The 24523-nt window shown below is 42.4% G+C and overlaps 1 protein-coding gene across 5 annotated transcripts in view; it reads left to right on the top strand.

The window, feature by feature from the left end:
* Nucleotides 1–24523, top strand: part of carmil3 (capping protein regulator and myosin 1 linker 3) — a 76919-nt gene that overhangs the window by 38262 nt on the left and 14134 nt on the right. For all 5 annotated transcript variants that reach the window (XM_062984217.1, XM_062984215.1, XM_062984216.1 and 2 more), the window contains exons 12-31: nt 180–266; nt 1910–2019; nt 3749–3826; nt 4667–4743; nt 5786–5890; nt 7607–7676; nt 7956–8037; nt 9255–9351; nt 9873–9927; nt 11673–11845; nt 12750–12818; nt 13704–13797; nt 14697–14795; nt 16080–16208; nt 19550–19663; nt 20395–20570; nt 20943–21030; nt 21990–22118; nt 22209–22272; nt 24028–24242. In XM_062984217.1, the coding sequence (XP_062840287.1) occupies nt 180–266; nt 1910–2019; nt 3749–3826; nt 4667–4743; nt 5786–5890; nt 7607–7676; nt 7956–8037; nt 9255–9351; nt 9873–9927; nt 11673–11845; nt 12750–12818; nt 13704–13797; nt 14697–14795; nt 16080–16208; nt 19550–19663; nt 20395–20570; nt 20943–21030; nt 21990–22118; nt 22209–22272; nt 24028–24242 (2111 nt within the window). The remainder of the gene's footprint in view (nt 1–179; nt 267–1909; nt 2020–3748; nt 3827–4666; nt 4744–5785; nt 5891–7606; nt 7677–7955; nt 8038–9254; nt 9352–9872; nt 9928–11672; nt 11846–12749; nt 12819–13703; nt 13798–14696; nt 14796–16079; nt 16209–19549; nt 19664–20394; nt 20571–20942; nt 21031–21989; nt 22119–22208; nt 22273–24027; nt 24243–24523) is intronic.

Here is a 24523-nt window from a genome sequence, read left to right as displayed (position 1 = left end):
ATTATTATTATTATTATTATTAGAAACACAAGATGAGTCCACAGCAGACACTCTGCTGGCTGTTGAATTGGATCACACGTTGGACACTTTATTATTATTATTGTTATTATTATTATTATTATTATTATTATTATTATCATCATCATATGGTTCATTTTACCTTTCTGTCCTATCCTCAGGTCTCATTGCCTTGAGCCAGCAGTTTTTATGTTTCCCCAAAGGCCTCAGCAAACTCTGCCTTTCCAAGACCAGCATCACTGCTAAAGGTAAGCATCCTAGACTTGGAAGGGACCCCCAAAGGCCATCCAGTCCAACCCCTTTTTGCTAGGAAATAAAATGCCATCAAAGCCCTCCCGAGAGATAGTCTGAAAAGATCCAAAGAAGGAGACTCTACAGGACTCCTCGGCATTGGCTTTTTTAGCTGCAGTATCACAGTATTGTCTCATGTTCAGCTTGTGACCTTCCAGACAGACCTTATATCACAGGATCTCTGCATCAAATCGCTGTGCTGCAGAAAAATCCTGCTGATCGAAAGGTCGGCAGTTCAAGCTCAGGTTGGGGTGAGCACCCACTGTCAGCTCCAGCTTGCCTGCCCACCTAGCAGGTCGAAAGCAGAAATGCGAGTAGATAAATTGGTACCGCTTTGAGAGGGGAAGTAATAAAGGCGCCCTTAGAAGTGAGCACTCGCCGTCAGCCCCAGCTCATCTGCCCACCTAGCACGTGGAAAGCAGAAATGCGAGTAGATAAATCGGTACTGCTTTTAACGGGGAAGTAATAAAGGCGCCCTTAGAGGTGAGCACCCACCGTTAGCTCCAGCTCACCTGCCCACCTCGCAGGTCGAAAGCAGAAATGCGAGTAGATAAATAGGTACTGCTTTTAACGGGGAAGAAATAAAGACACCCTTAGAGGTGAGCACCTACCATCAGCCCTAGCTCACCTGCCCACCTAGCAGGTCGAAAACAGAAATGTGAGTAGATAAATCAGTACCGCTTTTAGAGGGGAAGTAATAAAGGCGCCCTTAGAAGTGAGCACTCGCCGTCAGCCCCAGCTCATCTGCCCACCTAGCACGTGGAAAGCAGAAATGCGGGTAGATTAATAGGTTCTGCTTTTAGTGGGGAAGTACTAAAGGTGCCCTTAGAGGTGAGCACCTGCCGTCAGTCCCAGTTTGCCTCCCCACCTTGCAGGCCGGAAGCAGAAATGCGAGTAGACAAATAGGTACTGCTTTTAGCAGGGAAGTAATAAAGACGCCCTTAGAGGTGAGCACCCACCGTCCGCCCCAGCTCACCTGCCCACCTTGAAGGTCAAAAGCAGAAATGCAAGTAGTTAAATAGGTACCGCTTTTAGCGGGGAAGTAATATAGGTGACCTTAGAGGTGAGCACCCGCCGTCAGCCAGCTCACCTAGAAACTAGCAGGTGAAAGAAATGTGGGTAGATAAATAGGTACTGCTTTTAGCAGGAAGGTCATACAGGCTTCCTTAGGGACGTCCATTGGGAGGAAAGCTCCTCAGCATGGAAGATGGAGTGACAGCACCCCCTTGTGGCTGGAATCAATCACAGCCTCCAAGATGCCGGAAATAAGATGGGAAAAACTGCTTTTACCTCTGTTTGTGTTGTCTGTCCTTGTTAATTGAATAATGGCATTGACTGTTTGCCGCATGTGTGTTCTGTAATCCGCCCTGAGTCCCCTTTAGAGTGAGAAGGACAGTATATAAATACTGTAAATAAATACATAAACAAATAAACTAAATTATCTGAGCCCGCACTGCCAGATAATCTGGGATAAACAGAAAACCTGGGATCAGATCCGGGGATATAGGTCCTAAGATTCCTAGTTCCCTTTTGCATGTACTATTTTCAAGCCTTGTCTCACCCACCCTGAACCTGTGCCTTTCGTTTTTCTTTGCCCCAGGACTTGCCGTTCTGTGCCAGACTTTCGGTGCCAACCCCGCGTTCACCAGCTCCCTCCGCCACCTGGACTTGAGCAAAAATCCCGGTCTCCTCGGGACAGACGAGGCCAACGTAAGTGAACCTTGATGCCTTGCAAAGAAGTATTGCAAAGATGTGGCTTTCTTTGCTTGCAGAAATCATGTTAAAGCAGTTCATACCATTGTTTGAAAAGTGCCTATAAGACCTTGTCAGGGGAAAAAGAGAGAAGACAACGATGGACAAGATAACCAATCCATGTTAGCATTTGGATCTGTGTGTGATTTTACTATGACTCAATCTATGCTGCCATATAATGCAGTTTGGAACTGCATTATGTGGTCAGTGTAGAGCCATATAATGCCATGCAATACAGTTCAAACAACATTATATGGGTCTATACCAATCATGGGCAAACTTGGGCCCTCCAGGTGTTTTGGACTTCAACTCCCACCATTCCTAACAGCCGGTAGGCCGGGGGGTTGAAGTCCAAAACACCTGGAGGGCCCAAGTTTGCCCATGCCTAAGTCTATACCGACCATACAGTTTCAAATTACATTATAAGGCAGGGTAAATGGCACCCCATATAATGTAGTTTAACTACATTGAACTGCCTTATACGGGTCTACTCTGACCATATAATGCAGTTTCAAACTGAGTTATATGGCAGTGTAGATCTAGCCATTGCTACAGAGAAAGAGGAGCAGCAATTTCGATCAGAAATCTTAATTGCAATGTATTAAAGGTTTGCATTCCTTTATATATGTGCACACACACACATAGGTGTAGTTTCCATAAGGTTTGCTTTTTGGATATATCTATATCTATGCCTATAACTGGAGCCCCTGGTGGCACAGTGGGTTAAACCGCTGAGCTGCTGAACTTCCTGACTGAAAGGTTGTCGGTTTGAATCCGTGGAGCAGGGTGAGCTTTAGCTGTTGGCCCCAGCTTCTACCAACCTAGCAGTTCAAAAACATGTAAATGTGAGTAGGTCAATAGATACTGCTCCAGCGGAAATGTAACAATGTTCCATGCAGTCATGCCGACCACATGACCTTAGTGGTGTCTATGGACAAAGCCGGCTCTTTGGCTTTGAAATGGAGATGAGTGCCAACCCCCAGAGTCAGACACGACTAGACTTAATGCCAGGGGAAAACCTTTACCTTTACTTACTGTATGTCTATATTATTTCTATCTATTTCTGTCTGTATATCTTCCAACTGTGGATGGTTGGATCTGTGAATGTGGATACAGAGGGATGGCTGTAATTTAATGTGATTTACCTATATTTTGATTTACGATTTAGCAATGGATTCAATGTGTGGGAGGCTGGCAATTAGAAAGATGTCCACGTCATAAGGCAACAAGTAAATCGCTATAGAATAAATGCAGTTTGAGTCTACTCTTAACTGTCATGACGCAATGCTATGCAATCCTGGGAGTTGTAGTTTGGCGCTGGTTGGCAGAGAAAGACCTTGTGAATGACAACTCCTGTGTCTCCATAGCATTGAGCCATGGCCATTAAAGTGGCGCCAGCATGCATTAATTCTACAGCATAGATGCATTTTAAATCTTGACCTTCTCCCACCAAGTTTAAAGCCAAGTCTTTAAGCTTTTGAACTTCAGAGGACGCAAACCCTCTTTACCATTCAAAGCGTGCCGATCATTAACAGCGTGTTATTCAGGGCCATAATATCCAAGGTCTTTGGAAAAGAAGATTTTGTACCAGAATGACCTTCTGTCCCTTGGATGGGCGCCATCGTCATTTTTTTGTATGTCCTTTTTCAGCCCGTTCACTCTGTTCTTTTGTTTTTCTGTCTTGCAGGGTTTCTATTCATTCCTGGCCCAGCCAAACGCTCTGGTTCACCTGGACCTATCATCCACAGACTGTGCCGTGGATGCAGTAAGGTTTTAAGGGATGTGGTGGGGTGCAAACAATAGCAAAAAACGGTGCATCTGCACTGTAGAGTAAATGCTGATTGATCCCACTTTAACTGCCATTGGGATCCTTGGAGATGTAGCTTGATAGAACTCCGGGTCGGGGTGAGCACCCACTGTCAGCCCCAACTCCCTGCCCACCTAGAGATCGAAAACAGAAATGTGAGTAGATAAATAGGTACTGCTTTAAGTGCAGTGGTAATAAAAGGTGCTCATAATGACATGATTGGGACGACATCTAAGGATGACAAACTCCTCAGCATGGAAGATGGAGTGACAGCAACCCCCCCCCCCCCATCCCCATGGCCAGAGTTGAGCACAGCCTCCAAATGAGGGAAATTGAAAATATGAGAAAAGCCTTTACCTCTGTCTATTTATTATCTGTCCTTGTTAATTGTATAATGGCATTGAATGTTTGCCAAATATGTGCTCTGTAATATACCCTGAGTCTCCTTGGGGAGATAGAGCAGAATATAAATAAAGTATATTATTATTATTGACACAACAACATAGTCTGACACAGCAAACAAGATAGATATGCTGGATTTCGTATCACAAAATCACAAGTCGAACACTTCCCAAGTGTCTAGGACTGTGTATTTAGGATGTATTTTTGGATGATGTGCGCAGATCCCAGTAGGGTGGCCTTTTGCAGTTGGCAGATCGTGATTTTGTCAATGTCTATTGTTTCCAAATGCCGGCTGAGATCTTTTGGCACGGCACCCAGTGTTATTATTATTAGTAGTAGTATTAGTATTATTACTGATTCTTCCTTTCTTAACTTAAGCCTGCCTTTTCCCCATAGCTGTTTGGGGCCCTGCTCCATGGCTGTTGCCCAAGGCTTAGCTACCTCAACCTCGCACGAAACACCTTCTCCCATCGGTAAGGAACAAGATATTTTTGTCATATCTCTATCCCAATAAAACTTACATTGTCCTCAATGGAGAAAAACAATGGTTCTGTCATACTGAATATATTGCACAAGATTTCCCTAGCCTAAAATAATGCATTTTAATATATTGGGTTTATGGTTCCCATCCCCTTGATCTGGTCAAGTAAGTGTTATTTATTGTTATAATTGTATTATTTTACTTTGTTTAATAATGTTTTATTATGTTGTTATGCAATGTTTGTGTTGCTTTTATGACTGTAAACCGCCCTGAGTACCTTCCGGGAGATAGGGCGGTATATAAATAAAGTTTTATTATTATTATTTTATTATGACACAGCAAACAAGATAGATATGTTGGATTTCATATCACAAGTCGAACACTTCCCAAGTGTCTAGGACTGTATGATGTATTTTCGGATGATGCGCGCAGATCCCAGCAGGGTGGCCTTTTGCAGTTGGCAGATCGTAATTTTGTCAATGTCTATTGTTTCCAAATGCCGGCTGAGATCTTTTGGCACGGCACCCAGTGTGCCAATCACCACTGGGACCACCTGCACTGGTTTCTGCCAGAGTCTTTGAAGTTCAATCTTGAGGTCCTGATAGCGGCTGAGTATTATTATTATTATTATTATTATTATTATTATTATTATTATTATTTATCGAAGCCCTAGATTAATCAATTCTGTCTATGCGCAGTTATGTTTTATGTGTAAAGACAGGCAGGAATGTAAAACATTACTGTGCTCTTGCTGCTCTCTTGCACCATTGCATTGAGTTACCATAGCTAAATTTTTAGCATGCTAACATATGAGCACCTGCTGTTAGCCCCAGCTTCTGCCAACCTGGAAGTTCGAAAACATGCAAAATGTTAGTAGATCAACAGGTACCGCTCCGGCAGGAAGGTCACGGCGCTCCATGCAGTCATGCCGGCCACCTGACCTTGGAGGTGTCTACGGACAATGCCGGCTCTTCAGCTTAGAAATTTTCCACATGTTTTAATAGGAAAATGATTTGTATTTCTGGTTTCCGTAGGAAAGGAAAGGGGCTGCCCCCTTCGTTGAAGCAGTTTTTCTGCAGCGCCTATTCCCTCAGCTATGTAAACCTGTCAGGCATCAAAATGCCCGTGGAAGCATTAAGGTGAGCATATCTCCTGGGTTTGAATATCTTATTATGGTGGCCCTAAAAATCCAATAAAGTGGTAAAATTGGTCTTTTTTTTGCACTTTGTCATAATATCCTTTTCAGTGCATCTACACCAGGCATGGTCCAACTCCAGCCCTCCAGGTGTTTTGGACTTCAACTCCCACAATTCCTAACAGCCGGTAGGCTGTTAGGAATTGTGGGAATTGAAGTCCAAAACACCTGGAGGGCCGAAGTTTGCCCATGCCTGCTGTAGATGCACCCTTAGTTTCTTGGAAAACTAGATTTTTCAGTTTGGTTCTAAAAAGGTCTAAAATCAGTTAAATTTTCTCATTTTTTTCCCCAGTTTGTGGGCTTTACTGCCATCTGATGGTCAGTGCCAATATTCTGAATTATTGGTGTTGGAACTAAAATACAGTCAGGCTTTGACATTCACTAGGCTTAGTGAATCATGACCCCCACGAATATGGGAAAAAATTCATAAATAAAAAAGATTAACTTTGTAGGACATCTCTTCTTTTGCATGACCTACAGAACCTGTCTTGTTCATAACTTGGGGACTACCTGTATATATATATTTTAGGATTATGTGCATGATGGAGCTTTTTTAGACTAGGAACAAGTGACTTGGCTGTAGCTGTAAGACTTGGAGAAGATTGAATGTTGGACTCCTTGGGAGAACTCACTTGCTGACCCAAATACTTCAAAATTTAGTATTGTTTGTCTTCAGTATTTAGAAGCTTCTCTATAACAGAAGCTTCTTTTATATAGCAGTATAGATGGGTGTGTTTTATAGACACTCCATCCACACTGGAGAATTAATGCAGTTTGACTCCTTGAATTACCATAGCTCAATGCTATTTGTAGTTTGTAAGGCAGAAAAGGCTTAAGACTTTGTGAAACTACAATTCCCAGACTTCCATAGCCTTGAGTCATAGTAGTTAAAGAGGTGCCAAACTGCATTAATTCCACAGTGTGGATGCACATTAGGAGTGTCTGTAAATCACACTTAACCCCCATCTATACTGCTATATAAAATCCAGATTCTCTGCTTTGAACTGGATTATATGGCGGGGTAGACTCAGGGCCCTTCCACACAGCCATATAACCCAGAATATCAAGGCAGGAAAACCCACAATATAGTAGAGTCTCACTTATACAACATAAACGGGCCAGCAGAATATTGGATAAGCGAAATGTTGGATAATAAGGAAGGATTAAGGAAAAGCCTATTAAATGTCAAATCATGTTATGATTTTACAAATTAAGCACCAAAACATCATGTTTTACAACAAAAGTCTCCCACTTGTTAGGGAGTATGGCTGCACTTGTGTTGTTAATGGCCGTGTTTGCCCGCTATGCTTTGCTGCCTAGAGAAACAGCTGTGGATCCAAGCGGGAGGCAAACTACATTAGATAATACAGAAAGTTGGATAAGTAAAGGTTGGATAAGTGAGACTCTAATGTATCTGCTTTGAACTGGGTTATCTGAATCCACACTGCCATATATTCCAGTTCAAAACAGATATTGTGGGATTTCCTGCCTTGATATTATGGGTTATATAGCTGTGTGGAAGGGCCCTCATATAATCCAGTTCAAAGCAGATAATGTGGATTATCTGGATGATATGGCAGAATAGAAGGGACTTTACATGCTTACAGGAGGATAGCAAATGAGTTTCAAAACAACACTATGTTTTCCATTCCTCACTCAGATCCCTTTTCCAAGGTCTGTCGGCCAACACCCATCTCAGCGAACTCCATTTGGATCTGAGTGGATGCGAGGTAATCGTTGTTCTTTTCTGAAAATGCCTTTTATCTGCCTGTTGAACCCTGGGATTCTGGATTTTTTTGGATTTGAATCTTCCTGGGAAAGAGTTGTTTAAGAGTGGAATATGCTGCCTGGAAAGTGGTGGAATCTCCTCCTCTGGAGGTTTCCGATCAGAGGCTGGATGACCATCTGTTGGGAGGGCTTGGATTATGTGTTCCTACCTGGGGTTGGACTGGATGACCCTTGGGATCTCTTCCAGTGAGTCTATCCTACTTCTCTCTCTTCTCCATTAGCTGCGCTCCCCGGGGGCTCAGGTGCTTCAAGAACAGTTGCCTGGCATCAGCGCCTTGAGTAGTCTAGACCTCTCCGACAACGGTGAGTCTGCATATCCTCCAGCTAGTTCCCTGCTGTCCATCATATATATATATATATATATATATATATATATATATATATATATATATATAACATAAGATCGAGAATACAACGAAAGAGTGAGAACAATATTTGTTAAGAAAGTGAGGAAAATGGGAGGTATAGTAAAAGGGAGGGAGAAGGGGTTGGGAAAAAGGGAAGGGGGGGAGATAGAGGAATGAGAAAAAAGTATATATAAATAAAATAAAATGAAATGAAAAAATATAAAAAGTAAAAAATAAGAAAAAAAGGTTTTAAAAGGTGTGTGTGTGTGTATATATATACATACATACATACATATACAGTAGAGTCTCACTTATCCAAGCTAAACTGGCCGATAATAGCTTGGATATGCTAATATCTTGGATAATAAGGAGGGATTAAGGAAAAGCCTATTAAACATCAAATTAGGTTATGATTTTACAAATTAAGCACCATAACATCATGTTATACAACAAATTTGACAGAAAAAGTAGTTCAATACGCAGTAATGTTATGTTGTAATTACTGTATTGACGAATGTAGCACCAAAATATCACGATATATTGAAAACATTGACTACAAAAATGGCTTGGATTATCCAGAAGCTTGGATAAGTGAGGCTTGGATAAGTGAGACTCTACTGTATATAAATGTGACTTCCCTCTTGACCTTTGTGTTTCCAATCCTTAGAGAAAAAAACCCACTTTATCAGGAATAAAAAGAGCAGAAACATGATCATTAATCTAAGATGAGTCAGTAATTCTTTACTTCTCCATTGAAAAGGTAGAAAGAGGAACACCGAGAAATCAACCTTTGTCCTTTAATTTGATACTATTCATCTTCTTTTCCTTTCATATTCCTCTACTTTGGACCAGTCTGTGTATTTTATCGGATTTCCTGTGCTTTTCTTTAGTAAAAAAAGTTAGTTTGTCCATGTCTTTGATCTCTCTCACTTTCTGGGTCCATTCTTCCATATTTGGTATTTCCTTTTGCTTCCACTGTTTTGCAAAACAAATTCTGGCAGGTTTACCTATTTGACCTGCTGTCCATCTTGAAAGACCTTTAAGACAAAGACTGAGTGGCCATCTTCTAGAGGACCTTTAAGTTTGCATGGTCAAAGACTAGACTCAATAGTCCTTGTGGTCTCTTCTGACTCAATTATTCTATGATTGCTACTCATTCTCTCATTGCTCCAGGTTTTGATGCCGACCTGCTGACCCTCGTCCCGGCACTTGCTAAGAACAAGTCCTTGAAACATCTCTGGTTGGGGAAGAACTTCAACGTCAAATCCCGGTGGGTTGGCCTTATATCTGTTTGTGGAGTGAGGCTGAGAGAGTGTGACTTTCCCAAGGATAAGCGGACATTTGAACCCTGTCCAGAAGCATAGTGCTCAATGCTCAAAGCAATACATTGCAAGGCTGTAACCCTATATACGAGATCAACTCAAGTTCTACTCAGGGCCTGGGCTAACTTGGGTCCTCCAGGTGTTTTGGACTTCAACTCCCACCATTCCTAACAGCCGGTAGGCTGTTAGGAATGGTGGGAGTTGAAGTCCAAAACACCTGGAGGGCCCAAGTTGGCCCAGGCCTGCTATATGACCATTTGACTAGCTCAGTATATGTCATGAGCTGTTGCAACGTGTCCTCCTGAAAAGTTCATTGCCTTAATTGACTTCCATTCTGATCAGAAATACTATTGCACGGCTCATACTCCCAATTGTGAAAGCTAGAGTATTAATTTATGTTTCCAACATAACAATTCTTCCAATCAGTCCCCTTGCTCCTCAATGTGACACATCCCATCTCTTTTCCCAGAACGTTGGAGGAGATCCTTCAGAAACTTGTCCAGTTCATCCAAGAAGAAGACTGTGTAAGTCCTCTCACTCTCAGACACAAACCAGTGCAGGGCAACTTTTCCCAATCTGGCTGCCCTCCTAGGCTGTTAGGAAATGTGGAAATTGAAGTCCAAAATGCCTGGAGGGCCGAAGTTTGCTCATGCCTAATATAATTTTTGGAAAATGGAAATCTCCATAACCTTTTGGAGAATTATCTTTGGAAGGCACAACCTTGTTAGAAATCGTAACCTTTTGGGAAAATGGCATTCATGCAAGGCACTTAGGTTTCTCAGCTGTTAAATTGATATACCTAGATATCTATTTGAACTGTTAGGGACAAAGATATTCCAATGTAAAACTCTCTCTCTCACACACACATATATATAAAGAGAAAAGTTTCAGAAATTTTCTTTTTAGTTGCCCAAATAACATCAACTCTCCCTTAAACACTTTGGTTATATCATGCTCTCCAGAGACAAAAATAAGTAGACTTCTTTAAAAGTAACATAGTTTGTTTACTCACAAACTTCATGTATTCAGCATACAGGTACAGTAGAGTCTCGCTTATCCAACGTAAATGGGCCAGCAGAACGTTGGATAAGCGAATATGTTGGATAATAAGGAGAGATTAAGGAAAAGCCTATTAAACATCAAATTAGGTTATGATTTTACAAATTAAGCACCAAAACATAATGTTATACAAAAAAAATTACAGAAAAAGTAGTTCAATACACAGTAATGCTATGTAGTAATTACTGTATTTACGAATTTAGCACCCAAATATCACAATGTATTGAAAACATTGACTACAAAAATGCGTTGGATAATCCAGAACATTGGATAAGTGAGACTCTACTGTACTTTGCAAATCAATCCAGTTACAGATAGAATTTGAAGTAGTTTCTCTGTGTAGGTAATACAGGGCATCTTTCTTATACTTTGGCCCAGCATGCCCTCATTTAAAATTTTGAACTATTTTTATGCTTTGTTTTATTGTGCTATTGTTACTATGTTTTGTTTTAGTTTGATACTGAATCCGCATTTTATCAGATTGTTGTCCTGTGTCTGGTATGTATTTTATTTTGTTTTATTGTAATTGTTTGGCCTTGGCCCCGTGTTAGCCGCCCCGAGTAACTTCGGGGAGATAAAGGCGGGATACAAAAATAAAGTTGTTGTTGTTGTTGTTGTTGTTGTTGTTGTTGTTATCAACAGTCCAAAGTCCAAAGCATCTCTCTGGTCTCAGTTTCTACATTGGAAGTCTAATGCAGTGGTTCTCAACCTGTGGGTCCCCAGATGTTTTGGCCTTCAACTCCCAGAAATCCTAACAGCTGGTAAACTGGCTGGGAATTTTGGGTGTTATAGGCCAAAATACCTGGGGACCTACAGGTTGAGAACCACTGGTCTAATGGCTTCTGTATGGCATTCTGTTCCTTCTTAAATACATATTGTTCTTACTGAAGTCTCTAAGCATACTGTTTCTAAAATGGAGTCTGAATCCTGAACAAGCCCAGATCTGATCACATGGTCTGCAGCCCCTCCCACAACAAAGAGTTAAGCAAAACTGCATACCAACACACACATATACAATACAGTAAGCAATCTGGATTATATACATACCAAATAACTAGAGGAGGCTTGAAGAAGGTTGCTATTTCCAACAATAATAACCCTTCCCACATCCGCTTCATTCAGACTAAATAGACTGGGTGGATCGGGATCACTTTAATCAAGGATTTAAATTCTCCGTTCAGTGCCTTTGCCCCCTCTCCCTTCTCCAAAGTGTCTGCAGACTTTCTCGGTCGCCGATTCCCGGCTGAAAACCCGCACCAGCATCCTGATCAACGCCTTGGGCAGCAACACTTGCCTGACCAAAGTGGACCTGAGTGGGAACTGCATGGAAGACATTGGAGCCAAGATGCTGTCCAAAGCCCTGCAGATCAACAGCACCTTGAGGTGAGGAAGCTCAAGCACTTGCAATAGGAGTTTGCAATAGGAATACGTTACACAACGGTAATATGTTGCTCTTAATGCTAGATATTTTTATATAGATTTTTAAAACACATTGTTTGTTATTTAAACCATTCTTTTTCCCTGTTATTGTTTAATTTCTGTATTCTACAACATTCTTCAAACATGGATTTATATTTAAGAGAAAGGTCTAAAAGTTTCAAATAATGCCTCCTCTAAGTAGGTTCCAAAATCAATGAGGGAAATCAATGAGTCAATATTGCTTATTGAATGGGCGGGAATTAATGGTGTTACCAGTCACTACTTTTATTTTAAAGTACATTATTACTCCATGACTGGTCTATTTAGCCTGAAGAAGGGAAGGTTGAGAGGAGACATAAACTCTGTGTTTAAATATCTGAAAGGATGTTATAAGGAAGGGGGAGCAGGTTTGTTTTCTGCTGCCCTGGAGACTAGGACTCAGTGGAGCCATGGGTTTAAATTACATGAAAGGAGATTCCACCTGAACATTAGGAAGACCTTCTTGAAAATAAGAGCTGTTCAAGAGCTGTGCCCTGGAGTTTGCTACAGACTCTTTCTTTGGAAGCTTTGAAACAAAGTCTGGATGGCCATCTGTCAGGGGTGCTTAGATAGTGCTTTTTCTTTTTTTTCTTTTTTAAAAAGTTTTTATTGTAAATAGTGCTACGTAAAATTATACAAACGTTCAGAACATTTTCCATCGGTAACAGATAGTGCTTTTTCTTTATGGCCAGGAGTTGGACTGAATTCTTCTCCTATGATTCTTTGAAATGCAGATGAGTCTAAAAATTGAGGGAGCTGGCAGTGGTAAGGATTTTATGAGTCTTATCATGAGACTAGGTGACCTTCTCTGCCTCTTCCTGTTTTGCAGGAGTATATCCTGGGACAAGAACAATACCACCGCTCAAGGCTTCCAGGACATTGCCCGGGCCTTGGAAAAGTGAGTGACTTCAGGAACTAGAGGGTTTTTGAGGCCATTTGCAGGATGAAAAAGTATTGTTTCCTGCTTTGAGTTGTTTGAAGCTCAGGGGAGGCAAAAACTTCAGTCGGTTGGTTTGCTGTGTGTTTTTCGGGCTGTATGTCCATGTTCCAGAAGCATTCTCTCCTGACGTTTCACCCACATCTATGGCAGGGGTTGTGAGGTCTGTTGGAAATTAGGCAAGTGAGGGTGTCCAGGGTGTGAGAAATAACTCTGGTCTGCTTGAGGCAAGTGTGAATATTGCCATTGGCCACCTTGATTAGCATTGAATGGCCTTGCAGCTTCAAAGCCTGGCTGCTTCCTGCCTGGGGGAACGTCAGTCCTGTCAGAGTAATTTGCAGCGCAGCAGTAGTTGGATGGAATCAGTGGAATGCAGAACGAAGAGACATCCAGAGACGTTAGTAAAACTATATACAAGTTTTACTGTACAAGACAAACAGACTTGCAGACAATAGACACAGGACTCTAGGCAGTCAGCACTCGACTCAACTCAGAATTGAACACAATCAGCAATGCACAAACACTTGTGTCTGGACACTCCCCTGGTTCCAGCCACACATCAAGGTCATCACAGCTTCTTAGCAATTAACTCTTTCCAGACTATAGTACACTCTGGATGATGCAATCAGCATGCAATACAGACAAGACACAAATTTCATTTAAACACTACCAATACACAAATCCCACATTAACAAGTCCTTGGCTGAATTTCACATGGATCTTGGTCGCCATCATTTAAAAAAGCTTTGGGGGTAATAGTGTGTGCCTTTTCACACAACAGGTAGTTCATACTGCTTGTGAAAGTGTCTATATCAATGTGCGTCTCATTTCCCCGTTTCCCCCCAGCAATTACACCCTCAAGTTCATGTCCTTCCCCATGAGCGACATCACCGCAGCGTATCGCAATGCTCCCGAAAGGACGGATGAAGTGTGGCAAAAGGTGAGCCCCTTTTCCATGCCTCCATTCTGGCCCTTTTCATCCAAACCCTTGGGCTCCTATAGACCACTTCCCCCCTTTTTTTCCATTAAGATCCTTCCTTGGATCATGTCCTTGGTCTTCAAGGGTTCACTGTGGCTTTGACTTTCTACGAAACATAATACAAACAGCTGGACACAGTGATAAAAAAGAATAGAAATGTATTGAGATGCAAATTAGATTCTCTATTAACTCCTGAACTCTTTCGACATTCACAACTTCCAAAAACTATGGGGAGTTGTAGTTCGACAACTTCAGCCTCCTCTGCCAAAGAGTGCTTAGGTGTCCATAGCACTGAGTCATGGCAGTTAAAGTGGCGTCAGACTTAATTCATTCTATAATATCAATGTTTCTCCAGCTGTTTTGGACTTCAGCACCTGGAAACCCAATCAGTTTGGTCAATAGTTGGGATTTCTGGGAGCTGAAGTCCAAAACATCTGGAAGACTATGGTGGCTCTCAATCTTTTGCCAACTTTTTTTCCCTCTATCTCTAGATCAGGTACGGGCAAACTTGGGCCCTCCAGGTGTTTTGGACTTCAACTCCCACCATTCCTAACAGCCTCAGGCCCTTTCCTTTTGCCCCTCAGCCGCTTAAGCGGCTGAGGGGCAAAAGGAAAGGGCCTGAGGCTGTTAGGAATGGTGGGAGTTGAAGTCCAAAACACCTGGAGGGCCAAAGTTTGCCCATGCCTGGTATAGTTTTGTATCCTTTCTCCCCCATGTCTCGCTCTTTGTAGCTTCCCAGAATTGTCATCTCCTGGTACCTACTAGGCTTATCTTCAACAGCACCCCGTCATACAGGAACAGTGCTGACCCCAACTTTGCCCTTTTTCTCTCCTCTCTGATCCCTCCTTCATCACCTTCAGATCCAGTGGTGTCTCCTCCGGAACAACCATTCGCAGAAGTATCCCCAGGACCAAGCTTTCCGCCTCCACCAAGGAATCGTCACCAATAGCGCCGAGCAAGTAAACGTTCCCATCTCCCTGTATGGTCCCCTCTTAACCTCACTGCAGGTTTTCCTCTTCCAAGGGGGTGCAGGAAAGCTTAGCATTTGGGGCAGAAGGAGAAGATTCATACTATTAGGCTATTTATTTATTGTCTGGTTTGCCCTAAACACGTCTGACGAGTTGTCTGCATGGGTGGGAAGAAATAGCACTCACCACTTATCTTAATTCAGTTATGAGGGGTTATATCTGAGTTTTAAATATTAGCCTTCTACCCCATACTTTTCAGGAAAACTAAGGTTATTTTAAATGTGCCTGTGGTTTGAGTCAACTTTAGTGTTTAGCCAAACAATAGGTTTTTGGGTGCATTGATGGCACAGGTAATTGGGAACCTTCCTGTCTTGTTTCCATTGTTCTGGCATGCAATTGCCTTTATTCTTTTGAAGGTGCATTTGTGCAGACAACTGCATATTGACATTATTCCACCTTCATATGCCAGCATTTAAATACCAACCACTTTGCTTAATAGGATAATCAATGGAAATACAGTAGAGTCTCACTTATCCAACATAAACGGGCCGGCAGAACGTTGGATAAGCAAAAATGTTGGATAATAAGGAGGACCTATTAAATGTCAAATTATGTTATGATTTTACGAATTAAGCACCAAAACATCATGTTTTACAACAAATCGACAGAAAAAGCGGTTCAATACACAGTAACATTATGTAGTAATTACTGTATTTACAAATTTAGTACCAAAACATTGCAGTGTATTGAAAACATTGACTACAAAAACAGTGACTACTAAAATAGTGACTACAAATAAAGATAATTTGCATAAAATGAATTTAGAGTAACAACATTGTTGGAAGTTAAATCCGTAAAAAGTTTAGTCCTTGCTGCCTAGAGAAACAGCTGTGGATTTGGTCGGGAGGCAGACTGCGTTGGATAATCCAGAACGTTGGATAAGTGAAGGTTGGATACGTGAGACTGTACTGTATACATGCAAAATGTGGACCTACCTGCTTGATGCAGTGCAAAACATTCAGCTGCCACGTCTATGTGTTATGAATAACTTTTCAATAACTTTAAAGCACAGGTTCTTTTTATTGCAATTTTCCAGCAAGAGAAAGGGTATCAGAGCTTTTACAGAACGACATTTAGACATTCAGATTCTATGTAACTACATTAAATCCACAAACAACCTACAGTTACATTGGCTTACAAACAAAGGGGAATTACATTTTTACTCAACATTCACATTACACATAGTTAATGGCTGTGTGTTTCACCCTTCCCTAGATGATGAGCCGCCTCTGCGTGAAAGTCCAGGAAGAAGTGCGGGTGCTGAGAACCTGCTCGGCCGATACGGTCCAAGAAGAGGTTCTGTATGCCAGGGAACTCATGAAGGAAGCCAAGAATTCGCGGGCGGTGAGTGGCAAAGCGTTCTTCTTCTAGATCCACTGGGGGAGGGGAACAAGAGCCTGGCGAACACTATATTACCCACGACCACAGGGAACCGCCAAAAGGCTAAACGGAGGGCTGCACAAACACAGCAAGGACCAAGTACGGAGAGCACAATAATCCCAAATAAACAGCTCAAGGGGAGGTCACAAGGGCTTACATGTCTTTACACCAATGCTCAGAGCATGGGAAATAAGCAAGACGAACTCCAACTCTTAGCACAGCACCACACATACGATGTCATAGGCATCACTGAAACCTGGTGGGATGACTCCCATCACTGGAATTTAACCATTGAGGGCTATAACCTCTTTCACAGAAATAGAACAAAGGGGAGAGGAGGGGGAGTAGCTTTATATGTCAAAAACAGTTACGTTGCAGAAGAAATGCAAGACTGTAATCCGGGAAACCAGCTTGAAAGCATCTGGATAAGAATCAAGGGAACTGGGACTCAAAAAGATCTTGTGGTGGGTGTCTACTACAGACCTCCGAGTCAGGATGAAGGATTTGATGAAGCCTTCTGTCAACAGCTGACCAAACAGGCACAAAGAAGAGATATAGTAGTCATGGGCGATTTCAATTATCCCGATATCTGCTGGAAAACAAATTCAGCCAAGAGTACAAAGTCCAATAAATTCCTCACTTGCCTTGCAGACAATTTTATGGTCCAGAAGGTAGAAGAGGCAACAAGGGGATCAGCAACTCTTGATCTAATCTTAACAAATGTGGAAGACCTGATCAATACAGTTGAAGTGGTTGGATCCTTAAGGGCAAGTGACCATGTGCTCTTACAGTTTGCAATACAAAGGAATGCTGAAACTAAGACAAGTCAAACACGCATTCTGGACTTTAAGAGAGCTGACTTCCAAAAAATGAAGGAATTACTGAGCGGCATTCCATGGACACCAATATTAAAAAACAAGGGAGTTAAGGATGGATGGGAGTTTTTCAAAAGTGAAATACTCAAGGCGCAAATGCAAACAGTGCCAACAAAGAAGAAAAATAAGACAAGTGCAAAGAAGCCAGAATGGATGTCCAAAGAACTTCTAACTGAGCTAAAGCTCAAAAGTGACATGCACAAGTGGAAAAGGGGAGAAATCACCAAAGAAGAATTCAAACGTATAGCCAACACCTGTAGGGAAAAGGTTCGCAAGGCTAAAGTGCAAAATGAGCTCAGGCTTGCCAGGGACATAAAAAACAACAAAAAAAGGCTTTTTTGCTTACGTTGGTAGAAAAAGGAAGAAAAAGGAGGCGAAAGGGCCACTGCAAGGAGAAGATGGGGTGATGGCGACAGGGGACAGGGAAAAGGCAGAACTGCTTAATGCCTTCTTTGCCTCGGTCTTCTCACAAAAAGAAAGCCATCTTCAACCTCAGCAACATGGAATGGACGAAGGATTTGGGGAAATCCAACCCCAAATGGGGAAACAAGTTGTCCAGGAACACCTGGCCACTCTAAACGAATTCAAGTCCCCAGGGCCAGATCAGCTACATCCAAGAGTATTGAAGGAACTAGCGGAAGTTATTTCAGAACCACTGGCAATTATCTTCGAGAGTTCTTGGAGAACAGGAGAAGTCCCGGAAGATTGGAGGAGGGCGAATGTGGTCCCTATCTTCAAGAAGGGAAAAAAGAACGACCCAAACAATTACCGTCCGGTCAGCCTCACATCGATACCAGGCAAGATTCTGGAAAAGATCATTAAGGAAGTGGTCTGCAAACACTTAGAAACAAATGCGGTCATTGCTAATAGTCAACACGGATTTACCAAAAACAAGTCATGCCAGACTAATCTGATCTCTTTTTTCGATAGAGTTACGAGTTGGGTCGATACAGGGAATGCTGTGGATGTAGCGTACCTGGATTTCAGTAAGGCCTTCGACAAAGTCCCCCACGACCTTCTGGCAAACAAACTAGTAAAATGTGGGCTAGACAAAACTACGGTTAGGTGGATCTGTAATTGGCTAAGCAAACGAACCCAAAGGGTGCTCACCAATGCGTCGTCTTCATCATGGAAAGAAGTGACAAGTGGAGTGCCGCAGGGCTCTGTCCTGGGCCCGGTTCTGTTCAACATCTTTATTAACGACTTAGACGAAGGGTTAGAAGGCACGATCATCAAGTTTGCAGACGACACAAAACTGGGAGGGATAGCTAACACTCCAGAAGACAGGAGCAGAGTTCAAAACGATCTTGACAGACTAGAGAGATGGGCCGAAACTAACAAAATGAAGTTCAACAGGGACAAATGCAAGATACTTTACTTCGGCAGAAAAAATGGAAATCAAAGATAGAGAATGGGGGACGCCTGGCTTGACAGCAGTGTGTGCGAAAAAGACCTTGGAGTCCTCGTGGACAACAAGTTAAACATGAGCCAACAATGTGATGCGGCAGCTAAAAAAGCCAACGGGATTCTGGCCTGCATCAATAGGGGAATAGCGTCTAGATCCAGGGAAGTCCTGCTCCCCCTCTATTCTGCCTTGGTCAGACCACACCTGGAATACTGTGTCCAATTCTGGGCACCACAGTTGAAGGGAGATGTTGACAAACTGGAAAGCGTCCAGAGGAGGGCAACTAAAATGATTAAGGGTCTGGAGAACAAGCCCTATGAGGAGCGGCTTAAAGAGCTGGGCATGTTTAGCCTGCAGAAGAGAAGGCTGAGAGGAAACATGATAGCCATGTACAAATACGTGAAGGGAAGTCATAGGAGGAGGGAGCAAGCTTGTTTTCTGCTGCCCTGCAGACTAGGACATGGAACAATGGCTTCAAACTACAGGAAAGGAGATTCCACCTGAACATCAGGAAGAACTTCCTCACTGTGAGGGCTGCAGTGGAACTCTCTCCCCCGGACTGTGGTAGAGGCTCCTTCTTTGGAGGCTTTTTAACAGAGGCTGGATGGCCATCTGTCGGGGGTGCTTTGAATGCAATTTCCTGCTTCTTAGCAGGGGGTTGGACTGGATGGCCCATGAGGTCTCTTCCAACTCTACTATTCTATGATTCTATTATTCTTACACGTTTGGCAAGAAAGTCTCTCTGAAAGAATGTGCGGGTGTTAGAATTGCACCAGTGTTTAGCACCGGAAAGTCAAGGATGTCTCAGAACAGTCAAAATAATAGGGTTAAATCACATTTGTCAAACTCAAGACTGGACTCACGCTACACTGGCTGCTTCATCCAGAGCAGTACATCTCCTCTTCCCACCAATCCTCTCTCAGCAATTTTCTAGAACACAGCTAAATTAGGTTTTCAGCCTGTAGGCAGTTTGTGAATAGTTTTAACCATTCAAATTAAGTATTTTTCTGCTCCCTGTCTCCCAGCTGTTCCCCAGCTTGTATGAGCTTGGGCACATATTGGCCAGTGACGGGCCAGTCCGGCACAAGCTTGAGTCTGTGGCCAATGAAGTGTCAAAAGCGGTGGACAAGGAGCTTCAGGTAATACAAAAAGGAGGCTGACTATTTCTTTATCCATTTAGGACCAATGAGTATATTTTGTTAGTGCTAAGAAAACAGTGCCCGTATAGTATCACTGCGTAGAAACAAAGTTGAATTCTGTATTCTTGGAAATAACACACAGCTGGTGCATCTGCATTGGAAAATAAATGCTGTTAGGCCCTACATGCATTGGTCCGGAGTTTCAACCAATCTCTGGACTATTTCCCAACTCTATTATTATTATTATTATTATTATTATTATTATTATTATTATTATTGACACAACAACAGTGTATGACACAGCAAACACGATAGATATGCTGGATTTCATATCACAAAATCACAAGTCGAACACTTCCCAAGTGTCTAGGACTATGTGATGTATTTTTGGATGATGCGCGCAGATCCCATATTATTATTATTATTATTATTATTATTATTATTATTATTGACACAAAGACAAAGTATGACACAGCAAATGAGATATATATGCTGGATTATTGTTATTATTATTATTATTATTATTATTATTATTATTATTATTACTACTATTTTATTTTTTACCTGCCTCTCCTTGTGGCATTGCTAAAACATACAATCATATATATACACTCACACACACACATATATACTCAAACACACTGATGCACGCATATGTGTATTCTGCAGCACTTGTGGAGATGTCCGATAATGACCAACTTGGATATAACCAGTTGCTTTTTCCTTTCCAGATGATTCTGGAGTCAATGGTCACTCTGACGCAAGAGCTGTGTCCCCACGCCGTCCAAGCGGCTGAGGAGCATAACAAGATGCTGGCCACCGTTTCGGAGCGTGTCACCGTACCCCGCAACTTCATCCGGGGAGCGCTTTTGGAGCAGGCTGGTCAGGATATTCAGAACAAACTCAAGTGAGAAATTGAGCTCTTGTGTGGGCACTAAGGGAGAACTGCTAGACCAGGGGGCAAGATTGCCATGTAGAGATTCCCACAAGGTCATGTCTGAGTGCCGATTTGGCAGAGACGGTCCTGTGTGACACTGGAGGGTATAGGGCAGGTATGGGCAAACTTTGCCCCTCCAGGTGTTTTGGACTTTTAACTCCCACAATTCCTAACAACCTACTGGCTGTTAGGAATTGTGGGAGTTGAAGTCCAAAACACCTAGAGGGCCAAAGTTTGCCCATGCCTGGTATAAGGGCTTGGAAGGGAAGATTTTAATATTGTTGTCCAAATACAATATGCCTAATTGTCTTTGGACGTTGCTGACTTCTGCTCTCTCTCCAGCGAAGTGAAATTGTCTGTCGTAACCTATCTCACCAACACGATTGTGGAAGAGCTGCTGCAGGAACTGTATCATGCACACAAGAATCTGGTGAGAAAGCCCTTTTCACTCCACCACTAATATCCTAAATTCCCAATTTTTTGGGATTCTAGCACTGATTTGTGTTAGTTTGGGGAATGCGAACTTCTCTCAGAGTACATCTACATTTTAGAACTAATGCAATTTGACCCCACTTTTACTGCCTTGGCTCAATATAATGGAGTTGTGGGGGTTCTAGTTTTGTGAGGTTTTTAGCCTTCTCTGCCCAAGAGTGCTGATGCCTCACCAAACTAAGTCTCCCAGGATTCCATATCATTGAGTCATGGCAGTGAAAGTGGTGTCACTGCAATAATTTTATGGTATACATGTGCTCTCAGTTTTAATTTTGCTGCGTATCTCCACATCTGCCTGCTTTTTGTCGGTACCCTTGTGTCACATCAGATTGCTGCACTTTTCACGCTTTCATCCTACACTGAAATTCACTGTTTTTGAAATGGTTTGAAATTTGTGCATTTTTGCATATTTTACCTACAGTAGAGTCTCACTAATCCAAGCCTCGCTTATCCAAGCCTCTGGATAATCCAAGCCATTTTTGTAGTCAATGTTTCCAATATATCGTGATATTTTGGTGCTAAATTCGTAAATACAGTAATTACAACATAACATTACTGCATATTGAACTACGTTTTCTGTCAAATTTGTTGTATAACATGAAGTTTTGGTGCTTAATTTGTAAAATCATAACCTAATTTGATGTTTAATAGGCTTTTCCTTGATCAGTCCTTATAATCCAAGATATTCGCTTATCCAAGCTTCTGCCGGCCCGTTTAGCTTGGATTAGTGAGACTCTACTGTATTTACAAAACTTTTCCCCATGCTCCTACATTTTCTCAACCAGTTCTGCCTCCTGTTTTAAAACGCACACAGTTTGGGGAGGTGTGTTCTGCTTCTTGCTCTGCACATCCTTGCTTCTCACATAAACAAGGCCCCCTCTTCTTCTTCTATGGCAGGCCCAGAACATCATCCACCTCCGAAGGCTTTCCGAGGGACAAGACAGTGTCATCTTCCCAGATCAGCTTGGGAAACCCCGGCTCCGCGATCATGAGGAGTCAATGGATGACGAACTCGGCTCCAACATTGTAAGTGATTGTGGGGAAAGTCTGCAAGTCTCTGTGTTCTGGGTTCTCATGTCTTTTTTCATGTATTTCTTTCTACTCTCTGTCCCACAGGACACAATGGCCATCAAGAGGCAGAAAAACTGCCGGAGAATCCGACCCGCTTCTGCATTCATCAGTAAGTTTGAGAAAAACTTTTTTTTTTCGTGTCAGGAGCAACCGGAGTTGCTTCTAGAGGAAAACATTGAAACATTGAAATCTCGTCTACTGTATGCAGAATTTTTCACTTAAGCACTATCTGTCTCCATAAGTGTCCCCTACTGATCTGTCAAGGGCTAGGTTCATGAAGTGACTCATAGTTTTCCAGTCACAACCTCCCTGGAGCTGCTGCATCCTGGATAAACAAGTGCCACAGAGGCAAGCAAAACATAGCAGAGTCCATTCACAGCAAAAACATTTTAGTCAGTTAATCAGCTTGTTAGTAGAGTACAACTGCAACATATGATCTTCTCCACACACTGTTTAGTAAACTAGTAGATTCAGTTTTTCATTCAAAATTATTGGGAGTCTTTTGACAAGGGGTTAATTAGCTCCGAACCACCCTGGTTTATTGGTGAGTCAGGCCTCTCACCAATCCATCCTCCGTCAGACTGCTTAAGTATCCGGCTAAGCAGCACCAACAAACAACACCACAATTGTAATTCAGCTGATCACAGCGGTTCCAAGACTTTATTATATATACAAACTATATACAGTTACAAAGTCCATTGCTCATAGGACCCATGCTTTCCCAAGCAAGGCAAAGCATGTCCTCTCTCTTTGCCAATCATCTGCGGAGATCTGCTGCCGACAACTCCCACATTCCATAGCAGAATGATGAACATCCTGTCCACACTTTTGAGACTGGAAGACTTGACCTATTGGCTAGGCAGGCTATCACTCAAGCTGGCCTGCCATTAACCTGTATGCTGCTGGAAAGCATGCTGAAATACACAGTTGCAAAAACCAAACAGCAAAACAGTTGATTCAACATTTCACCCTTACAACAAAATACACCAACATCTTTTATCTTCACCGTTGCACTATTTACAGCTGTACCATCAGGTTACACACACCCATAATCAGATTTTTACTTACAAACGATCCTCAGAGAGTCACACACAGAGAGATATTCATGATGAGATTCACATAGGAGGGGAGAGATTTTATTTATTTAATGTATTTATTTGCAGTATTTATATTCCGCCCTTCTCACCTCCAAGGGGACTCAGGGCGGATCACAATGTACACAAACATGGTAAACATTCAGTGCCATATGATCACAGAGACAGAGACACAGGCAATTTAACCGTTTCCAGCTTCCAGCTTCCTGAGGGGATGCTCGATTCTGGCAACAGAGGGAGCAACTGTTTCATCATCCACTGTGACTCCGAGTCCTTGGATACTTCCTCATTCCAAACACTGCTGGATGATTTTTATCGTGTTGTAAATTAGTTAAATTAGCCTCTCCACATAAGTGGTACCTAAATTTCCTACTTGATAGATGCAACTATCTTTCGGGTTGCTTAGATCAACAACGAGCAGGGCTATTTTTTATTTTAATGGTCGGGTGCTCACTCCGACACAGGCTGGCCTTGAACTCATAGTGATTTATTGCATCTGGCTACTAACCAGCCTGCACCACAGCCATTTTTATAACCACCTGCTGACTTGTCATCAGTAAGGGACAAATCACTGATCATAAACTTCACCTGATTATGACTCAGCCATTACTACATGCCTCGTAGGTATTTCATCATTACTTTCTCAGTCATTCCCCAGGTCTTATCACATGTCCATCAAAACTGTGTTTTTCACATAGATTCAATGCTGAGGCATTTCTATCTAACATGATCCTCACTCCATCCTCTGACCGACTTGTTCTCTCTTGCAGGTGGATCTGAACAAGAAGGCGATCTGATCGTACCCCGCATGGGGTCCCCGCTGGGCTGGATATCCTTGGCCAGCAGCAGCCAATACTCACATTCCCGCAGCACATCGTTCGAGGGTCTCTCCGACTTGCCGACGGAGGGCATCCGGCTGGAGCACCGAACCCGCGGACGGCCCCGGCCTCCTCGCACCGTTCCACAGAGTGGCTTTCGTTCCCATGTAAGTGTGCTTCATGCAACTTCCTACATTTGTTTCCCATCTCCGCTGTGTCCCATTCCTCTATCTTATTTAGACTTTCATCCTTTTATTCATTCATTGCTCCTCTCCTCAGTTTCTGGTTCTTTGAATGTCCTCTTGTGTCTAAAATTTTCATTCGGATAGAGCTTTTGACAGTGTGGATTGGTCTCATTGAGTTGAGAAAAACTAAAGTTAATTTTCCAGCATGTAGCTTTAATGCTATTCGTTGTTGTTGTTGTTGTTGTTGTTGTTGTTGTTCTTAT

This window comes from Anolis carolinensis, chromosome 6, assembly GCF_035594765.1.
Source record: "Anolis carolinensis isolate JA03-04 chromosome 6, rAnoCar3.1.pri, whole genome shotgun sequence".
NCBI classification, from domain to species: Eukaryota; Metazoa; Chordata; class Lepidosauria; order Squamata; family Dactyloidae; genus Anolis; species Anolis carolinensis.
This window is presented reverse-complemented; position numbering and strand designations above follow the sequence as displayed.